At 39.1% G+C, this 19451-nt stretch overlaps 3 protein-coding genes across 3 annotated transcripts in view; 2 read left to right on the top strand and 1 right to left on the bottom strand.

Annotated features, from left to right (window-relative positions):
- CEP97 (centrosomal protein 97) overlaps nucleotides 1-6468 on the bottom strand; it is a 55426-nt gene extending 48958 nt beyond the window's left edge. The window contains exon 1 of the mRNA XM_079101385.1: nucleotides 6330-6468. The gene's annotated coding sequence lies outside the window, so the exon portion shown is untranslated. The remainder of the gene's footprint in view (nucleotides 1-6329) is intronic.
- A 194-nt stretch (nucleotides 6469-6662) lies between these two features.
- RPL24 (ribosomal protein L24) lies at nucleotides 6663-11083 on the top strand. Its single transcript, XM_079101409.1, has 6 exons — nucleotides 6663-6717; nucleotides 6835-6910; nucleotides 7431-7541; nucleotides 9598-9734; nucleotides 10336-10399; nucleotides 10964-11083. The coding sequence occupies exons 1-6, from the start codon at nucleotides 6713-6715 to the stop codon at nucleotides 11042-11044; spliced, it is 474 nt and encodes a 157-aa protein (XP_078957535.1). The 5' UTR covers nucleotides 6663-6712; the 3' UTR covers nucleotides 11045-11083.
- A 2435-nt stretch (nucleotides 11084-13518) lies between these two features.
- ZBTB11 (zinc finger and BTB domain containing 11) overlaps nucleotides 13519-19451 on the top strand; it is a 32084-nt gene continuing 26151 nt past the window's right edge. Inside the window, 2 exon segments of the mRNA XM_079101384.1 lie at nucleotides 13519-14026; nucleotides 14029-14397. Of these exon segments, the coding sequence (XP_078957510.1) occupies nucleotides 13645-14026; nucleotides 14029-14397 (751 nt within the window). The 5' untranslated portion in view covers nucleotides 13519-13644.

Raw genomic sequence — 19451 nt, 5'->3', positions numbered from 1 at the left:
TGTGGTATATGTACACAATGGAAAATTATTCTGCCACAAAAAAAACAGTAATTATGGCATTTGCAGATAAATGGATGGAATTGGAGAATATCATGCTAAGTAAAATAAGCCAATCCCAAAAATCTAAAGGCCAAATGTTTTCCCTGATAAGTGGATAATGATATATAATGGGGGGGAGTGAGAGAAGAATGGAGGAACTTTAGATTATGTAGAAGGAAATGAGAGGGAGGGGGTATGAATCTACATGATGTACAACCATAGAAATGAAATGATGTACCCTGTTTGTATACAATGAATCAAAATGCACTGTTAAAAAGTTTTTAAAAATTTTAATTTTTAAAAAAGAAAATTTCTATCCTCATACAAGTTTTGCAATGATTATATTTTTTTAAGATCAAACTAGTTTTAGCAGTCCTTTAGGATTTCAATGAAAGTGCAAAGGAAATTTTCATGTTTTAAAATCAGTGAAGAGCTTTCAACTAATCTTCAGTTGAAAATGATTAATATGACTATAAAAAGGCAAATATCAAAAGAACAATATATTCTATAATTGATGTCCAAGAAATCACTATGTTCAATTTAAATTATATGCCTTTGGATTGATATCAATTGGGAAGTGCCTATCCATATGAAAAGGTATTTTTCAAAGATGAAATTTATAAAATCTCATTACAGATCAGGACTATCAGATGAACATTTGCAATTAATTTTGATGATAGGGAATAAACAACTTTGAAGCCTAGTTAAGAAAAATGTTATTCTCCAACTCTGAAAAACAGAAAAAATCTGAAGAAAGGATTTCTCATTAGTAGACTGTTTCACAAAAATTTGTACTGAATATTATTATACTTTAAATTTTACCAATTAAAGTGTTGTGGACATTGTTTATCTTTCTTGTACTATATGTACCTGTGGAATATCTTCAATTCTGCCTCTTAGCCCATGAAGCCTAATATATTCACTATTCATTCCTTTATAGGAAAAGCTTGCCAACATCTATTCTAATGAAATCTAAGTATATCTGTAGGATGTTAATCAGTGAAGGGGAAGAAAGATTTCCAGTCAAAGAGGACAACTTGAGCATGTGAGAAAAATCAATAGAGTAATCCAGATATGGTGCACATGGCTATAATATCAGCAACTCAGGGAGACTGAGGCAGGAGGATTACAAGTTCTAGTCCAGTCTCAGCAACTAAATTAGAAAACAAATAGGACTGGGGATATAGTTCAGTGGTAAAATGTCCCTAGGATCAATTCCCATTACCCATCCCCTCAAATCCACAGAGTAAGTGAAAAATAATAAGTAATTATTATGTATCAAATCATATAAAAACCATGCTTTGTTGATTTGTTTATTTGTTTTGATACCAGGGATTGAACCCAGGGGCACTTAACCATTGAGTCACACCCCCAGTCCTTTTTTATATTTTATTTAGAGATGGTCTTGCTGAGTTGCCTAGGGCCTCACTAAATTGGTAAGGCTGGCTTTGAACTTGAGATCCCCTTGAGCTACTGGTACTACAGGCTTGAGCCATCAAGCCATGCTTAGGTTTGCTTTTCTGAGACAATCAGCAATACTAGACGTTTCCACAAGAGGGCTCCCTTTATTTAGTTCCCCCAAATATGAAAACTTCAAATGGAAAATTGGGAAGAATTTTACAGTGAGCACTTACATACCTATCAATCTCAGCCTGTTATCAACATTTTACTCTATTTGTTTTGTCACATATCTAGCCATTAATTCACCATGTTTTTGATGTAAAATATACCTATCTTTAAACACTTCAGCATGTATTATACTAGTGCTAAATGCCTCTCTTTTCCTCTTTTGCAGTAAAATTTATAAATTAAATGTTCAAATCTTAAATATTTTTTGACAAGCTGTAATTAACCCATCAAAATATACATTATCATTAACATAGTTTCCTCCCTCCAGTCACTCCTTCCCTCGACAGTCACTCAACCACTAATCTGATATTTCCCCCACTATAGGTTAGTTTTGTACAATGTAGAACTTGATATATATGAAGGTACACAGTATTTACTTTTTTGTGAAAGGCTTTTAGTTAACATAATGCTTGGAACTCATCAGTGTTGCTGTATCGTTACTGAGTAACAGTACATTAAATAAATGTATATTATAGTTTATTTATATATTTATCTATTAATGGACACCTAAACTTTGCTATATTTGACTATTATAGATGAATATGTTATAAACATTATTATATGAAGTTGTTCTTTTTCCTTTAGAATATTTGGGGAGGGTGAGTGTTGCTCGGTGAGAGTGCTTGTCTAGTGTGTATAAGGTCCTGAGTTCAAACCCCAGCACTACGAATACATAAATAAATAAAATTTTTTTTTTTGTGGGTATGTGGTACTGGAGATGAAACCAGGGCCTAAGAATGTTAAGCATGTGCTCTGCCACTGAGCTATATATCCTCAGTTCCTTAAAATGCTTTTTTTTTTTTTTTGTAGTTGTAGATGGACAGAATGTCTTTATTTAATTTTTTATGTGGTGCTGAAGATTGAACCCAGTGCCTCACACATTAGACAAGCGCTCTGCCAATGAGCTACAGCCCCAGCCCCTAAAACACTTTTTTAAATTACAAAATAATACAAATGGTGCTTATTCTATTTTTCAGGACTAAATTGTGGGACTTAGTTTTTTAATTCCAAGAACATCATAATTGTTTGAAACTTATCATGGAAAAGTAGTTTTAAAAAGTACATAAGAACCAGAGACTATTATGATGAGCCTTGATACCCAACACCCAAATTTAATGCCAGGACAACCATTTTTTCAGATATGCCCTTTTCTATAACACATCCCTCAGATTATTTTAAGGCAAATACCAGATATCTTGTTATATAATCTTTACTTAGTATGTATCTCTAAAAATAAGAGTTTTTAAAAAATATATAACAGTATGATTGTAACACTTAAAAATTAATAGTAAATATTGATATAAAAAAAATTCCAGGGCTGGGGAGATAGCTCAGTTGGTACAGTGCCTGCCTTGCATGCACAAGGCCCTGGTTCAATCCCTAGTACCGGAAAAAAAAAAAACCGACATATTCAAATTGCCCTGGTAGTCTGTCTAGCTTGTTTGTTCAAATCAGGGATTAAATAAAATCCATACATTGCAATTAGTTAGTGACAAGGTTCATATATTTCTTTTCTTCTAAGGGCAGAGCCAGCATCAATTAGCACAAGCACTAAAGTTGCACAGGGCACCAAACTAAGGAGAGGTCCACACTCGGGTTTAATACTCTGCAGCTTCTATCTTGAAAGTCTTAACTTCATCATTGATTTTGTTTGTAAGTGAAGTACAATGAGATAATAGAGAATAGTACCTTGGGTTTGCTGCCTCAGCTCAATGCAGTCCTATTTCCTGATGGCTCTGTAGGCTGATTCAGCAGTTCCAGGATGTCCCCTGCTGTCATGACTACATCCCTTGTCCCCCAAGTGAACAAAATTTGATTTGATGAATCATTCAAGATTTGGGTACAAAACAAATTGGGGGTGGGGAGGTAGTTTGCTTGTCTGCTGTGGGTTTGGCTAGGAAGGCAATGGAATATGGCTGGCTAGACTTTCTGGTCCCCAGCTGTGGCACTGCCTGTTGGAGCCAGGACTGAGAGCTGGTGGGCCACTTCAGTGCAAGCCAACATGCTGGGCACCTGGGCACCAGCAAAGGCTGCACTGACCTAGTGTCCTGGTCTAAGAGCTTAACATTAAATTGCAAATAAAAAAATACTATAAAAGGTCAAGGGATAGAGGGAAGAAACTAAATAGATTCATATTTTAGTACTTTAGCAACACCTTTTTCCAGCTCACTTTCACTCGCCCCTGCAAATTATTTCTGTGCTGGTCCTGTCTTTAGGTTCTAATCTTTCTTCAGTTTATATGTTGTTGAAAAAATTGTTATCCTATTTCTCACACACTAGATACTGCCAACTACATCTCTGTAGTCAATTCACATGTTCTTCCATCCCTTATTATTTCCTAAAATTTGTAAATATGAAGCTTGAGAGATTTAAATTTTATTAAAGAATGTTTTGGGGGGTGAAAAAAAAAAAACAAGAATGTTCCATAGGTACTTCAATGTGTCTCAGTGTCACAACCTACATTGTTATCCTACATTGCCTACTGTCACCAGAGGTTCATTATTCCTAAAATATATCCTATTCTAAACAATCCTCTGAACTTCCTGCTACACAGCTATTTTCCTGTACTATGAGCAATACTAAATCCAGCCTTTCAAAACTGACCCATCCCCCAGAAACCTGCTCCTTTTTCTGTTCTCCCTTGACAATGATACTACCATTCACCAAACCTCCAACATCGTATTTTTCTTACACCCTGAATTATCTATGGTTATGTGAACAAATTATCTCCAAAACATATTTTGTTTCTGTTTTTGTGATGAGGGTAAACTATGTTCCCCAATCTGGCCCCTGTGTTCAAGTGATCCTCGGGAGGTTCAAGCCTCCCAAGTAGCTGGGACTACAGGAACATGCCACCATACCTACCTTTAGTGGTTTAAAACTGCTAAAGAAGTTACAGAAGCTAAAAAGAGCAGCACCAAATTTGGTTCAGAACTACTCCAAAAGTGAATGAAAGAATTGAGTGCAGCTGAGACTTTTGTCTATGATAGAAAGCAAAGAGAAAATTAGCAAAAAAATTATGGATGGTATTGAAGTTGTATTTAAAACAGTAAGAAGGTTTCTTTTAGGGGTTTCTGTATAATTTCTTCCTACTCTAAGAGTGTTTAGATCACAGTTTAAATTGTGATACAGGTAGCCTATTACAAAGAACCCTTGAAATACCCATTAAAGAATGCCCTCAGGAAAGGGTAAAATGCAGCTAAAACTCTGACCCAGTTTCCTGCTTTTCCTTCCATAATGAATTTCAAAGGTCAAAACCAACCGAAATCTATCTAAAATGCTGGAAAGGGACAGAAATTCTGAGATTCTGTTCAGCAAATGGGACTACAATCCTATAGGTGGATCTTGACTCTACCCCTATTCACATCCTAGCTGAGCCTTGCAACCAGAAGCCAGGACCATTTCAGATTTTTTTTCTTTAAAAGATCAAACATTTGCCAGGCATGGTGACACAGGCCTGTAATCCCAGTGACTCAAGAGGCTGAGGCAGGAGGATCATGAGTTCAAAGCCAGCCTCAGAAATTTAGTAAAGCCCTAAACAGCTTGGCAAGACACTGCCTCAAAACAGAAAATAAAAAGGGCTGGGGATGTGGCTCAGTGGTTATGTGCCCCTGGGTTCAATGCCAGGTACCAAAAAAAAAAAACCTAACATTTTGAAATCAGGTATGATTTAGACTGTAGTTGGATGAAAATCCCATGACTCAGTTCATAAAGCTATAGAAGACTAAGGAAGCAAACACCTTCCAAGTACACTAGGCATTTTCAAGAGTTGGTCAGAGTTGGTCGAACAAAAATTCTTTGTTCTGCCTTTTGATTCCACACATATCTCTTTTAATTCATTTTTGACTGGTTCAACAATAATTCTACCCTTTCTTGACATTAGTCATCTCATTGAACATTCCAAATCTCTTCAATCATCCACCTTACAAAACATTTTTAGGGTGAGTTGCTTATATAGTTAGAAAGCACAACTTAAATCATTTCATTTGTTTTCTATTCATGTATTATGCATGACAGTCTCCCACTGCTTCTTGCCAGTACCCCTTCATATACTTAAGAATCTGGTATCACAAAAAAAGCTCAAAAAATTGAGGCCTGCGTCCTCCCGACAGACCTGGCAAGAGCTTCAGTCTCCACGTCCCTCAGCTTCCCTAAGCAACCATTCGCTGCAATCAAACTCCTACCTTAATTGTGCAGTCTCCTCACATACTCGGTAGGAACTTTGTAAACTGAATAAGCTAAGGTATATAAACTCTTTAGCACAAATCCTGGTACGAACAAAGCTCACAATGAACGTTAATTATAATCAACGCAAAGTGCCATTACGCTGGGAGACAGTTCCAGACTATTTTTTAAATTTTTTTTTCCATTTTTACTAGTGCATTATAGTTGTACATACTGATGGGATTTGTTGTCACACATTCGTACATGCACACAATATAACAATACAATTTGACCAATATCACTCCCCAGCATTTCCCCCTCCCTGTTTTTTGCTTTTAAACGTTATTTTTATTTTTTTCTTTCGGGTGGTGGGAATTAAACCCACGGCTCTAGCAACACGTGCTCTACCACTCTGCAACACCCCAGCCCCTAAAATTTAAATGTATTGGTTCTGGAAGTGGGTCAACACGGAAGGCACAATGCGACTTGTGTTTTACCTGCGGGGTATTCATCTGTGAATCTATACAAAGGAAAAGGAGCGAGGACACGGGACACCCGTCTCTTTCGTTCACATTCCTTCCGGTAGAACGGTTGGCTCTAGAACACTTGGCCATAGGAGGCTGACTGGCCACAAGAGCGGCCTGCAAGGCCACTTCCTTCCTCTCTCCTTAGGGCATCCAGCAATCTAGCGGAATTCCTCCCAAGCCCGCCACAGCCCAGAACGCTGAGATCCCTGACCGCGGTGTGTAACGTCATCACCCAGCGCCCGGGTCAGCGAAAGGGATTTGGGGAGGAGATTCCCCCACGACCTTATAAGGTCTCTTCCCATGATGCTCTCCTTCTTTTCGCCATCTTTTCCTCTTTCTCAGCAGCTACCGCCATGAAGTAAGCTTGAATCCCAATCCTCTTTCATCCGCGCGCAGAACTCCTCTGCGGCTCCCTGGGCATGGCTTGTATTTGCTGTAAACAGCCCCCTTAATGGGTTTTCACTTTTCGTTACAGGGTCGAGCTGTGCAGTTTTAGCGGGTACAAGATATACCCCGGACACGGGAGGCGCTACGCCAGGACCGACGGAAAGGTAAAAGGCCGCTTTGGCTTTTCGAGCTCAGAAAAGGAAAGGCCAACCTACTTCTGTCTAAACGGGTAATTTCCTACCAGACTGTTGGTTTCTGAAAGGGTTTGGGATCCCTGCATGGAGTGAGCTTGGCATCAGAAACTTCTAAGCGAACCAGTATTGAGCCTTAATCTAGTGCGAGCCAGGTGGGAAAGAGGAGCGGTTTTTGTAACTGATGACGTAGTGTACGGGAAATAACAGGGGTATGGGGTATCTGCTTGTTTTATGGCCCCAGGTCCTTTTGGAATCCCGGGAGGGAAAAGGGCAGAATTCCCGGAATTTGACACCCCACCCTTGCTAAGAGCGCAACTTTGCCTCGGGAGAACAGACGAAACATGACAATCATATGACCCAAGCTCACTGGTGTCTGTGATCCCCAATTTCATAAAAGAAAAGAGTACTTAAATATCTTGTAGGGTTTTCAAGCTCGGCTTCTCCTGTTTGTTTAGCTAGGTAGTTAATGACTTTGGATTTGTCACATCAGGTTTTCCAATTTCTTAATGCAAAATGCGAGTCAGCATTCCTATCCAAGAGGAATCCTCGGCAGATAAACTGGACTGTACTCTACAGAAGAAAGCACAAGAAGGGCCAGTCGGTGAGTGGAACGCCCTTTGGTGTTGTGGGGCAATCTCTAAAGAAATTAAAGCTCTTAAGTATTGGTTTCTGTCGCTAATGTGACCAAGTGAGAGGGTTATTCAAATAAGCTTGTAAAATCTAAAGCATCAAACAGTGAAGTGAAAGAAGGATGATGTAAGAGTCTCTCCTTTCCATCTTAGGCTTAGCAAGGCTTAGCAACATGGAGTTGAAATTGCAAATATCCCTTTGTATAAGTTAAATTAGTTACATTTGGGTTATAAAGCATGATGGAAAGGTTAAAGGTGTTCCAGGGGGTGAAAATTGTGTCTTCTTACAACTTAATTTTTAATATAGTCCTTATAGTATTAGCAGTAAGGTAGGTATATCAGTGGAGTCTCCCAACATAAAATACTGGCTCATCCTGAAGTCTGAAATACATTTTTGGTAGGTTCTTTGCCACCCTATCCCTTTCTGGTGTCCTTTTAACTAGATGAAGGAGATTTGTGAGGAAAAAAGTTTTGGTTGTGGTGGTAGAACTACAACTGCTATTCAGAGGACTTGGAATATTTATACTTATTTAGTGAGCATCCCCTATGTGGAAAACTTTACTAGGTATGATGGGAAATACCATCGGTTATAAAATATATTAAGAGGAGGGAGATTGTCTGAATTGTAGTACATACCTGTAATCCCAGCTGCTTAGGAGGCTAAGGGAGGAGGATCAGAAGTTTAGACCAGCCTGGACAACTCAACCAGACCATTTCAAAATAAGATTTAAACAAACTGGGGGTGGGATATAGCTCAGTGGCAGAGTGCTTGCCTAGCTTGCTGGAGGCCCTGGGTTCAAGCTCCACTAGGTAAAATTATTATTAGTTCCATGTAAAAGTGGAGTTGACAGACCCATTAGGATGACGATTGTCAAAAGAAATGGGATATTGTAGGTGTTGGTGAGGATAGGAGAAACGAACCCTTGTTCATTGCTGGATGTTAAAATCATATTATGATCTGGCAGTTCAGCTCTTCCATTTATACCCCAAAGAACTGAAAACAGGTACTCAATTAACTTGTATACTGATGTTAATAGCACCACTCTTCACCATAGCCAAAAGGTGAAGATGGCTGTTCATTAGAAGAAGAATGGATAACAAAATGCACAGGTTGAATAGTTGTCATTCCAAATGCTTAAAGCAGGGAGTATCTCTGATAATGGAATGCCTAAAGCATTCCTAATACATTTGGAATAGGTGGATAAACATAATGAGATTTTGGTAAAGGACATTAGTCTAAACACAATTTGTTATGTTTCTTACAGGTAGCCTAAAGATATTTTATACATATTTTTAGTGCAGCTGCATTTTGACAACCTTTCACCTGAGGTTAGGTGTGGAATTTTCCACTTGTTGCTCAAAAAATTTTGGATTTTAGAGCAAGTTTGGATTTTGTGGTTGCAGATGCTCAGCCTGTTAATATACAGGCTTAAAAAAGGCTGACAACTTATATATGAACCTTGAAGATAGGCTTGCTCAGCCTCCTGAGTAACTAGGATGATCTGCTGGACCTTACTCATAAGTAGATTCTTAAATGTATAAATAGTATTTTTAAAGCCATTTTCAATCCTTCTAATAGTTCAGTTTGTCATCTTTTTTAAAGTTGTCAAAAGTGGCTAGGATTTATGATAGGCGATTTAAACAATTCATAAGTAGAAAGCTTACATGTTTTATTTCAAATAATTGGCATTAATTTTTTAAAATATCTTTGTAGATGTTGAGAGACCTTTATTTTATCCATTTATTTATATATCGAGAATATACTGGGTTGAGAATCGAACCCAGTGCCTCACACTTGTTAGGCAAGTACTCTATCACTGAGCCACAACCCCAGCCCCTGGCATGAATTTTTTTGTTGTTGAGTATGAGTCTTTTTTTTTTTTTTTTTTAAACTCAGTTTTGTTTTTATTGTCTTAAGGATATTAGTAAACTCAATCCCCCCCCATTAGCCCTCTCTTAAAAGTCTTTTAAAGTTTTAAGTCTAATTAAAAGACTTAATAAGTGTGCTCTGGTGTTTTTGTTCTGTAGGAAGAAATTCAGAAGAAGAGAACCCGACGTGCAGTCAAATTTCAGAGGGCCATCACTGGTGCATCTCTTGCAGATATCATGGCCAAGAGGAATCAGAAACCAGAAGTTAGAAAGGCTCAACGAGAGCAAGCTATCAGGTAAGGAATGGTTCACTGAACATTTCAACCATTGGGGGTAAACTTTAGATTAGGTTTTATTTACAACATGGTCTAATTTGTTGTGTTTTTTTGGTACTGGGGATTGAACCCAGATGTGCTTTACCACTGAGCTATCTCCCTGGCCCATTTTATTTTTAATGAGAGACAGGGTCTCGCTAGGTTCCTGAGCTTATCCTTAAACTTGGGATCCTCCTGCCTCAGCCTGTGGCAGCTGGTAATCCCAACAACGGTGGAGGCTGAAACAGGAGAATTGCAAGTTTGAGGCCAGCCTCAGCAATTTAGCAAGACCTTATCTCAAAATTTAAAAAATTGAAAGGGCTAAGGATATAGCTCAGTGGTAAATCCAATTCCCAGTACAACAAAGTAAAATGGTATATGCAGTTAAATTTACGGTCTAATACACATTAAGGTAACTTGATGATGAAGTTTAATAATCCCCTTGGATTTTGGACTTAACCTACAAATGAACAAATAGAAATGAGGAAGGAAGCAATATGATAGTTCTAAAACTGTAGTTCCTCAATTTTTTGTACTCTTAAGGAGTAAAGTGCTTTGCCTAAATTTATCTTTAACTCCACAGGGCTGCCAAGGAAGCAAAAAAGGCTAAGCAGGCATCTAAAAAGACAGCAATGGCTGCTGCTAAGGTAATTTATGGTTTTTTCTTGGATTTCTTAACATAGCAGGAAGTTTTTAAGTCAAGGAGTAGTAAATGAAGTGAATACAAGGCTTATTGGATTCCTGGGTGGGTGACTGGTTCAGATTTCTTTCTAGGAACCAGTGAGTGTTAATGTTAGGTATTGGGAACAGGGAAAATAAAATGGCTTTTGATTTTTATTTTTAAATAATTTTAGGCTCAAAGATTTTCCACTTTTCTCTGTTGCCATGATGAAAATTTTAAACCAGAAAATTAATATTGGTCCTATACTCCTAATAAAAATAGTATCCTTTTTCTATTTAGATACAGTTCAGAGTCCCATACTGCATTTGCCAATTGAGTCTCCTTGTTCTCCAATCTGTACTGTGTGTCTTTGTCTTTCATTATGAAGATGGAAATTCTAATATGAGGTTTATATAAAAAAGTTTATAATAGGAATGCAGTTAAATTATTCAGGCAATGTAGTATATACATACATATATGTAAATAAATCAGGACATAAAAGTGGGTGATAAAAAGTTCAGTGAAGTAATGTCATATTATCTTTTTACAGGCTCCCACAAAGGCAGCACCTAAGCAAAAGATTGTGAAGCCTGTGAAGGTTTCTGCTCCCCGAGTTGGTGGAAAACGCTAAATTTGCAGATCAGATTTTAAAATAAAGTTGTATCTGTAACTTAGGTTGTGTTGAATTTTTGTTCCAAAACAGGCATGTTGGGTCTACATGGTAATGTATTATAAAGTTGAGAATTTAAGACAGTTTTTAAAAGTTCATTTCTTGGGGCCAAGGGTGTAGATCAAAATTGTAGACTGCTTGCTTAGCATATACACACCCTGATTTGAGTCCCTATAGCAAAAATAAATTGAAACTTGGTTTCTGAGGAATAATGACTCCCAATGTAAGCCTCTTAATTGGTGAAATGTTAAAATAAGATGTGTGATTGAATTCTAGTTGTGCTTCCATGAGGTATTAAGGACACATTACACAGGCTGCAAGTACTGAAATGTATAGATTTAGTCCAAGTTAACTATTAAAATGCTCTTTTTCTGCCATTTCTCTATCCATGACAGGCATATTTATTTTATATTGGGTTTGCCTTCTATATATCGGGACCCCCTCCCCCGACTGTTAGATGTTAGCTGTTTTGACAGTGCCAAAAAATCCTGAGCTACATTAATCGCTTGCTTCTAGAAAATAGTATCCTCCTCCCTATTCTGGCTACTGAACCCGAGGACACTGAGTTAGGAGTATATTGTACCTGTTCCCAGAGTAGTTTGTTGAGCTAGGACTTTGACAGACATGTGCCAAAATTGCTCAGTAGCCTGATGATGTTCAAGAGATGTGTAATAGGGGCTGGGGCTGTAGCTCAGCGGCAGAGCACCTGCCTAGCACATGTGAGGTCCTCCGTTCGATCCTCAGCACTGCATAATAAATAAAGGCATTCTGTCCATCTACAACTAAAAAAGAATTAAAAACAAAAAAGAGATGTGTAATGTGATAAGGAAAATAGTAGTTAGAAATTTGTGAATAGCTTGTCTTTATTAGCTGCCAACCTGTGCTAAGTTGTAAGGATACAACAATGCTCAAGCCATTATGTTGTTGGGTATAATAAAACAGGTTTGGGGAGAACCTGAAAAAAAACTATCTTATGTGAAATCAGTGTCAAGAAATGAGTAAGTGAAGCTGAAAATATTAAAGGTTTTTCTTGGAAAAAAGTCTTTTGGTGGTAATGCAATTTGTGAAATTCAAGGGAAAATAAGGACACTAGCTGACAAAGTTAAAATACCCAAGTGAATCCTTATTAAAACACTTGTTTCTTCTCCCAAAGGAGAATGTGAGGATCAGTGGACTGCTCAGTGTTTTCACATGTGTTCTGCAGAAACTGAACTGGATGGAGAAATGTTTTCATAAGATTTTCTTTAGTATTTGCATTTTTCATCTATTATTAGATGGGTCTCTCCATAGCAACTTGCTAAGTTGCTAAGGCTGGCTTTGATCTTGTGATCCTCCTGCCTCAGCCTCCCTAGTGGCTGGGATTGCCAGAATGCACCACGGTGCTTTTTTTCTTTTTTAACACCTTAACCTCCTTGCCTGAATAGCAGCATTTGCTAGCTGTTTAACTGATTTTCATAAGACATCCTTTTGGTTGCTATACCCACCTCAGGAGCACTCTACCTCTGAGCTCCATCCCTGCCTTTGTTTTTGAGATAGTTTCGCTAAATTTCCTAGGCTTTACTCAAAACTTGAGATTCTCCTTCCTCAGCTTCCTTAGAAGCTGGGACCACGGGTGTGGGTTAATTTGTTTTCATTTAAAGGGAGTTGATATCACAAAAGTGCTGACCACCGCATGGACCAACCAGCTCTTCTTTGAGGGTAGATTTTGGACATCCCCTTTCACTGTCCCACTGTAGGCGTGTATTACCACCTTCTAATTCCATCAGTTACTGTTGAAAAGTCTGCAGGTATATAATTACAAATAGAACCCAGTTTTGCTTTTGAGTCTCCTGCAACTCGGCTACTATCTGCCCCATACCTATCCCAACCATGTTCAGTCTCAGACCTCAGAACCAGATGGGGAAAGAGATTGACAGTATCTGCAGCCAAAGTTCCTGGGCTAAGAAAGCCTAGAACTGCAACTTGCTAGGGAATGTGGGCTTTTTTAAAGCACAGCAGATTTTAGCCCAGGAAAAGACCACCACACGGTACTACCAGCTAAAAAAAAATCCGAATTATGACCCTTAGGGCACATCAGGAAATGGGTTGAAATCTGCTTGGCTTCTTGTGTCGTACAATACGTTGAGTGTAAAACGGAGACCTTTCCCTACCTGAATTTATGTAAAAATATATGCAAACGAAGCTAAATGGCGCTGACCACTCCATTTCTTTCCAACGCGATTGCCCTTTATATGTACATCATCGTTATACATGCTGATCATTCCAGAAAAAATCCTGCTTATTCCTTGGGTAATTGGGTAGAGGGGCAGCGGTTTACGTACATGAACGAAAACTTATAAAATTGAAGGACTTAGGTTTTCTAATGTTTGTTAACTGAAGTCTACATTTCCATGTGAATGTATTCAGTGACATTTGCTAAAGTCTGAATACCTGATGCTTTACGTCAGGTGTCTCAAGGTAGACAAAAACGATCTCATTTACCCTTTGGTTGTCTCACCCTTTTGGTTATTTCTGAAGGGATAAGAACTGCCCACCAGCTCCTACACGTGGCTTTTCGGAGCATGGGAAAAGGGAAAAATAAAAAAGGGAAACTGCCAGGACTTAAGATGGCTGCTCAAAACCCCTTCTATTTCCTAGCAAAGGCCTACCCGTTTCCAAAATGTCTGCCCGCAGTGCTGACGTCATTTGATCCGCTCCCTCAAACCAGAAAGAGAAAACACTCCAATCCGGGCTCAGTCCACGCCCTTAGCTTGCGTCACTTCCGATGGTGCAGCAGCCATTTTGTCAGTCGCGAGCGGATCCCGCGCGCTGGAGAAGTGCAGTTCCCCCTGGTTACCAACTCGTCCGTTCTCCTTTCACGCTCCCGGCGCCGTGAAAGAGCGCTCACCAAAGGCGGAGCCGTTCCTCTGTACAGTGCCGCCACCGCTGTTGCATCTACCCGGAGCTAGTGCGCTGTCTTCCTCCACCACCACTGACAGGTGCCCTCAGGGAGCCGCCGTCCGCGATGTCAAGCGAGGAAAGCTACCGGGCCATCTTGCGCTACCTGACAAACGAGCGCGAGCCCTACGCGCCGGGCACCGAGGGCAATGTCAAGCGTAAAATCCGCAAGGCTGCCGCCTGTTACGTGGTGCGTGGCGGGACTCTGTACTACCAGCGGCGGCAACGGCACCGCAAGACCTTTGCGGAGCTAGAGGTAGTACTGCAGCCGGAGCGGCGCCGGGGCCTCATCGAGGCGGCACACCTGGGCCCTGGCGGCACTCACCACACCCGGCATCAGACCTGGCACGACTTGTCCAAGACGTACTGGTGGCGAGGTTAGACCTGGCCCGCGGCGAGAGGGCGGGTCGGCGGCTAGTTGCCCGGGCAAGGCCTGTTGGCGCGGCCTGTTGGCGCACCGCGAGCTGGAGAGTCTCGGACGCCTCTTGCCTGGCCAGCCCGCGCTCGGTGGCAGAGCGGCTGCCAGGCGGCGTCGAGAGGGTGGGGGACGCGAAAGGAGCCGCACTTCCCACAGGAAGAAGGCCGGGAAGCTAGGGGCGGACCCTCGCCCGGGGTGGGGCCAAGGGGGCTTCCCCGGGGGCCGGGCCAGCGGCGGGGAGGGCGGGACGCCGGAGCTCGGCCAGTCCAGGCCCGCCTCTCTGGGCAACCCGGAGGCGGTGGCTCAGTCTCTTGGGAGGGAGTTGTGGCGTTTGGCCCGGGAGGCTGCGGGTTTTTCCTTTTACAGTCTTGTGCAGATTATTTTGGTCAGGGATGGCTTGTCCCAAACCCGGCTGCTGTTTCCTGTGTGTTCTGCTCGCGTTTGGGGGAATGGGTTTGAACCTTGCTGCATCTACTCGCTCTGTTTGTCAGGATTCTGCTACTACAGCGTAAATAAGGAATGATGCGTTTGTGTGCAGAAGTGTTAAAGAGTAATCGTTGAAAAGTCGTCTTGAATCTCGCGATTATTGCGATAGTTAAATGTAAAGGCTATCAAATACTTTTAATTCTGAATGTTTTAATGTTCTTCGCCCTGATTCTGGGAATTACAGAGGCACCACGTATACCCAGAAAAGATACGGATACTGTGGTTACCTTTTTAATTGTCAGAATTTAATCTCTAAAGTTTCTTAACTCCTTGGAAACCAGTTTAGTGGAGGAGAGCTTGTGCCCTTGGGTTCTTAACCACCTTCCCTTTCTACAAAGTTGTTAAATACTAAACCACTCAGTGAAGTTTGTAGGCTCATGTAAGAAGGCGCTTTGTCAACAAGGAAGGATCTGCCACTCTCGAGAGAAATTAAATCATGAGTCTTGATTTCTTTTTCTCTGAATAAAGAAATTAGACTGTGGTCCTAGTTTCTAAAGGTTTTTTTTTTTTTTTTATGAGCATTGTTCATCAAAACTCTTCTATTACAAACTTTTGTTCCTTAGAAAATTCTTTTCCTTTTTCAAAACAGATCTGTATTCTCAAATGCTTTCCCTTATTTTCTGTTTTAAACGAATATATGAATTAAATTGCTCTAAAGAGATAAAACTGAAGAGTAAATGTAGGGTGAAAGCAAGCCTCTGTTAAATGGTGCTATATGGTGTTCATTCACATTTTTTTTTTTTCTAAATTGATTATCCAGTTTTTGATTTTTGGCTTTAGGATGCATTGTCTGAAAAAACTGGGGTTGGGGGGAGGACCCTAAGATTGTGTTTTTGTTAGCTGAATTTTAAAATGGAAGAGATGTTTGTAGCTATGTGGAATGTCAAAATCCTCTAACACTTAGAGCAGCTAGCTATTCTCAAAGTATAGGAAACCCTGGAGGAGAGAAGATCCAATATTCTTTTCAGAGGATCTGCCAGGTTAAAATTATTTTCATAATTATAATAAAACATTATTTGTTTTTTAATGCATTCTCTCCCAGGCATACAGTGGAGTTTTCCACAGGCTACATGAAAAATGTTTTATCACATTAGATTGAAGCAGACACATCCATAATAATCTGTCTTCTGTTAAGCCACATATTTAAAAGATTTTGCAAAAATCTAGGAGTGCTACTCTTCTCATGACCTTTTTAGCAGTTACTTTTCATAAAAATGCTGTGTCAACGTGTAATAGGGTTATTACATTATTGATCATCATGTTATTTGTTTTAATATTTCATCATTTAGAATCAAAATTGCTAGTAAGCATCAGAGCAGTGTACCCTCAATTATTAGCTATTCATTTTGATGTTTATTATATTAATACTTTGCTTGTTTACATGTTTCTTTATTATAGTCTTATTAGATTAACAAAACTACAAAGGAATGGAAATATTTTTAGCTAGTCAGTTTCTTCCTATGTAGTTTGTTTCAAAATTTGTAAGTCTTAAGTGACTTACATAGCATGTTTCTGAGTAACAAAGAAGAAAGCTTAAGTTTGATTCTAGTTCTAAAGATGTTATTTATAACCAGTATTGGCAATGATCTAGGGCTGATAATTGATCAAATAAGCATTTGTAACTCATATTTGTTAATGTGTCATTAAGCACAAATGAGAGTCTCTAAAGCCAATATAGATAGTTCTAATATAGTTGTGGGGGGACAGTGCTTCAAAATCAATTCACAAGAAGTTTTACCAAGGGTAGTTACTGGAGTCATTATTTATGCTATTTTTTTCTGGAGAGCTCCCAATATGAGCTATATTCTAATGCTTAGGAAAGATTGTAACAACTTAACTTGGTTCAGTGCCTCAAGTTTATGTATATTAGCTACCAGATTTATTTCAGAATGTAAAATGTTAATATATATTGTCCCCCTATTTTTCTATTTTTATCCTATATATTGTGTGTGCTTGAATGATTGTCTTTCCCCTGTCTCCATGAAAAGCTGATGTGTGGAAATCTACAATTAAATGTGTCTGAACTCTAAGATTAAATTAGAAGGAAGAAAGGATTAAACTAGCAAAATTATAGGTTAAATTAGCTGTCTGTAGAAGTTCCTAGCCTAAGAATTGATATGTTTTTGTTAAGACTAAGGGGATAAATAGATGCTGCTGTGATCTAATCTGGAAGGTGCAATCTCTAGAAAACCTGGTACTATCTGGCTTTATGTAAAATAAAACTGTAACTAACTACTTCTAATCTCTTTGAAGAAAATAAAGCAAACAAAAAAATTGAAGAATTGATATTCAGGGAGCTCAAAATTAAAATCACTGAATAAGAGATGCTCACTGATGAGGAAGGGAGGGAGGGTTTTGTTTTGTGTTTTGAGACAGGTCTCAGTATGTTGCCCAGCTGACCTCAAATTCATGGGCTCAAATGGTCCTCCTGCCTGTCTCCCAATATAGACAATATAGTCCCAGTCCTGAGTTGAGACTACAGGCACACATCACTGAGCCTGGTCTAGAAAGAGGTTTTTGGACAGCTGGCAGGAATACATTTTCCAATTTGGCATGTAGATCTGCAGAGCGGTGGTTTTCAACTCGACAGTTTTTCTTCCTAGGGGGTATTGGCTATGTCTGGAGAAAATTTTGGTTGTCAAACTGCGGGGAGAGGGAATGATGATGATTGGCGTTTGGTTGAGTAGAGGTCAGGGATGTGCCCAGACATTTTGCAGTATATAGGACAGTTCCCACACAACAGAGGATCATTTGACCCAAAATGTTAATACAGATGGTCCCCAACTCACAATATTTTGACTTTATGTCAGTTCAAAATCGATATATATATTCAGTGGGAACCATACTTCTAATTTGGGACTTTTTCCAGGTCAGCAATATCTAATATGATATGCTCTTGTGATACCGGGCAGCAGTGGTGAGTAGAAGATTCCAGTCAACCACAATGATCATTATGATAAACAACCAAAACTCTGTAGTATACGCTTTTGGTCAGCTGTGATGTTCAATAAGTTAGGTGTATTAAAAGCGTTTTCTACTTAGACGTTTTCGATTTAAGACAGGTTTATTAGAACATATAGTCTTGTTATAAATTGAGGAGCATCTATACTTCTGAGATTGGAAAATCTGAGTGAGAAACTGTTCCTCAGGCTGATGATCCATCAAAGTACAGGTTGAGTAGTTAATTGAATATCTCCTATCCAGGGTTTTTTGAACCAGAAGTGTTTCTTATTTCAGATGTTTTTAAAGTTTTGAAATATTTGCATATGTATGAGACATATCTGGGATAAGACCCAAGTCTAAATGCAGAACTTATTTATGTTTTATACACACCTGATACACATACCTTATAATTTATACAGTATTTTAGTGTACATTAGATGAATGTGATCTGTTACATTCATCATGAAATCAGGTATGGAATTTTCCACTTGCAGGCACTCAAAAAGTTTTAATTTTGAAATTTCAGGTTAGGGATGCTTGACCTAATTTATTTCTTGTTACTCAATAAATAACCTTCTATTAGTAATTTGACATCCAAAGAGTTATCACAGGGACTATGTTGAGAAAACATAGAAACTTGAAGTGTAAAACATAAAATTTGGTTTCTCTAAAAGTAGCAAAAATTTAAATCAGTAAACATGATCTAGATATTAATACAACCTCATCTTTATATTTCTTAAATAATTAAACCATTTCTCATTGAGTAAGGAAATTATTTAGGAGAAACATCAGAAGAACATCTAACCAGCAGATCTGCTTTTGGCCTCAAGCAGCATGTTCCTTGCAGTGAGATCTGTGATGTAGAAAAGCTTGAAGATGTGGGAGACAGGGAGTGGGCCCTAAATGCCGGTGAAGCACTCTAATAATTGAAGGCAAAGCTGTCTAAACCTGATAGATGAAAATGAAAATGACTCCTATGCATAGGATCTATAAATTCTGGGATTTGAACACTTGATGTCATCGGTTTTCTTCATCATGTAAATTTTAATGGAAATTGCAGCTAGAGCAAGGGCATGATACAGAGTAAAAATTTTGCCCTAAGTTAGCATTTTTTAAATAGTGTTTTAATTGGTGCTTCTAAAGGTGATCCTATAGTGAACCGAGTTTGGAAAACAACAGGTGAACATATTTAAGCAGATTTTACCTTTGGCCTCCCTATTGCCCAGTGGTGGAGCCACTTGTTGACTACTGTCAGCCCTTTTTTTCTAATTTTTTATTTTTGTTTTTATTTTTAGTACTGGGGTTTGAACCTAGGGGCACATAACCACTGAGCCACATTCCCAGTCCTTTTTATTTTTTATTTTGAGGTAGGGCCTCACTAAGTTGCTGAGGGCCTCAATTAGTGAGGCTGGCCTCAAACTGGTGATCCTCCTACCTCAGCTGGTATTACAGGCATTTGCCACCATGCTTAGCTACCCTTTCTTTTCTTAGCAGTTGATTCTAAGGCTGAAGTGATATTACATTTCTCAGGCTTCCCTTGCAGTTAGATATCTAGGCCATAGGTTCATACATTTTCTTACTCAT

Source organism: Sciurus vulgaris, assembly GCF_902686455.1.
Source record: "Sciurus vulgaris genome assembly, chromosome: 10".
Taxonomy (NCBI): domain Eukaryota; kingdom Metazoa; phylum Chordata; class Mammalia; order Rodentia; family Sciuridae; genus Sciurus; species Sciurus vulgaris.
The sequence above is the reverse complement of the archived record's forward strand: the minus strand, read 5'-3'. Positions and strand labels throughout refer to the sequence as shown.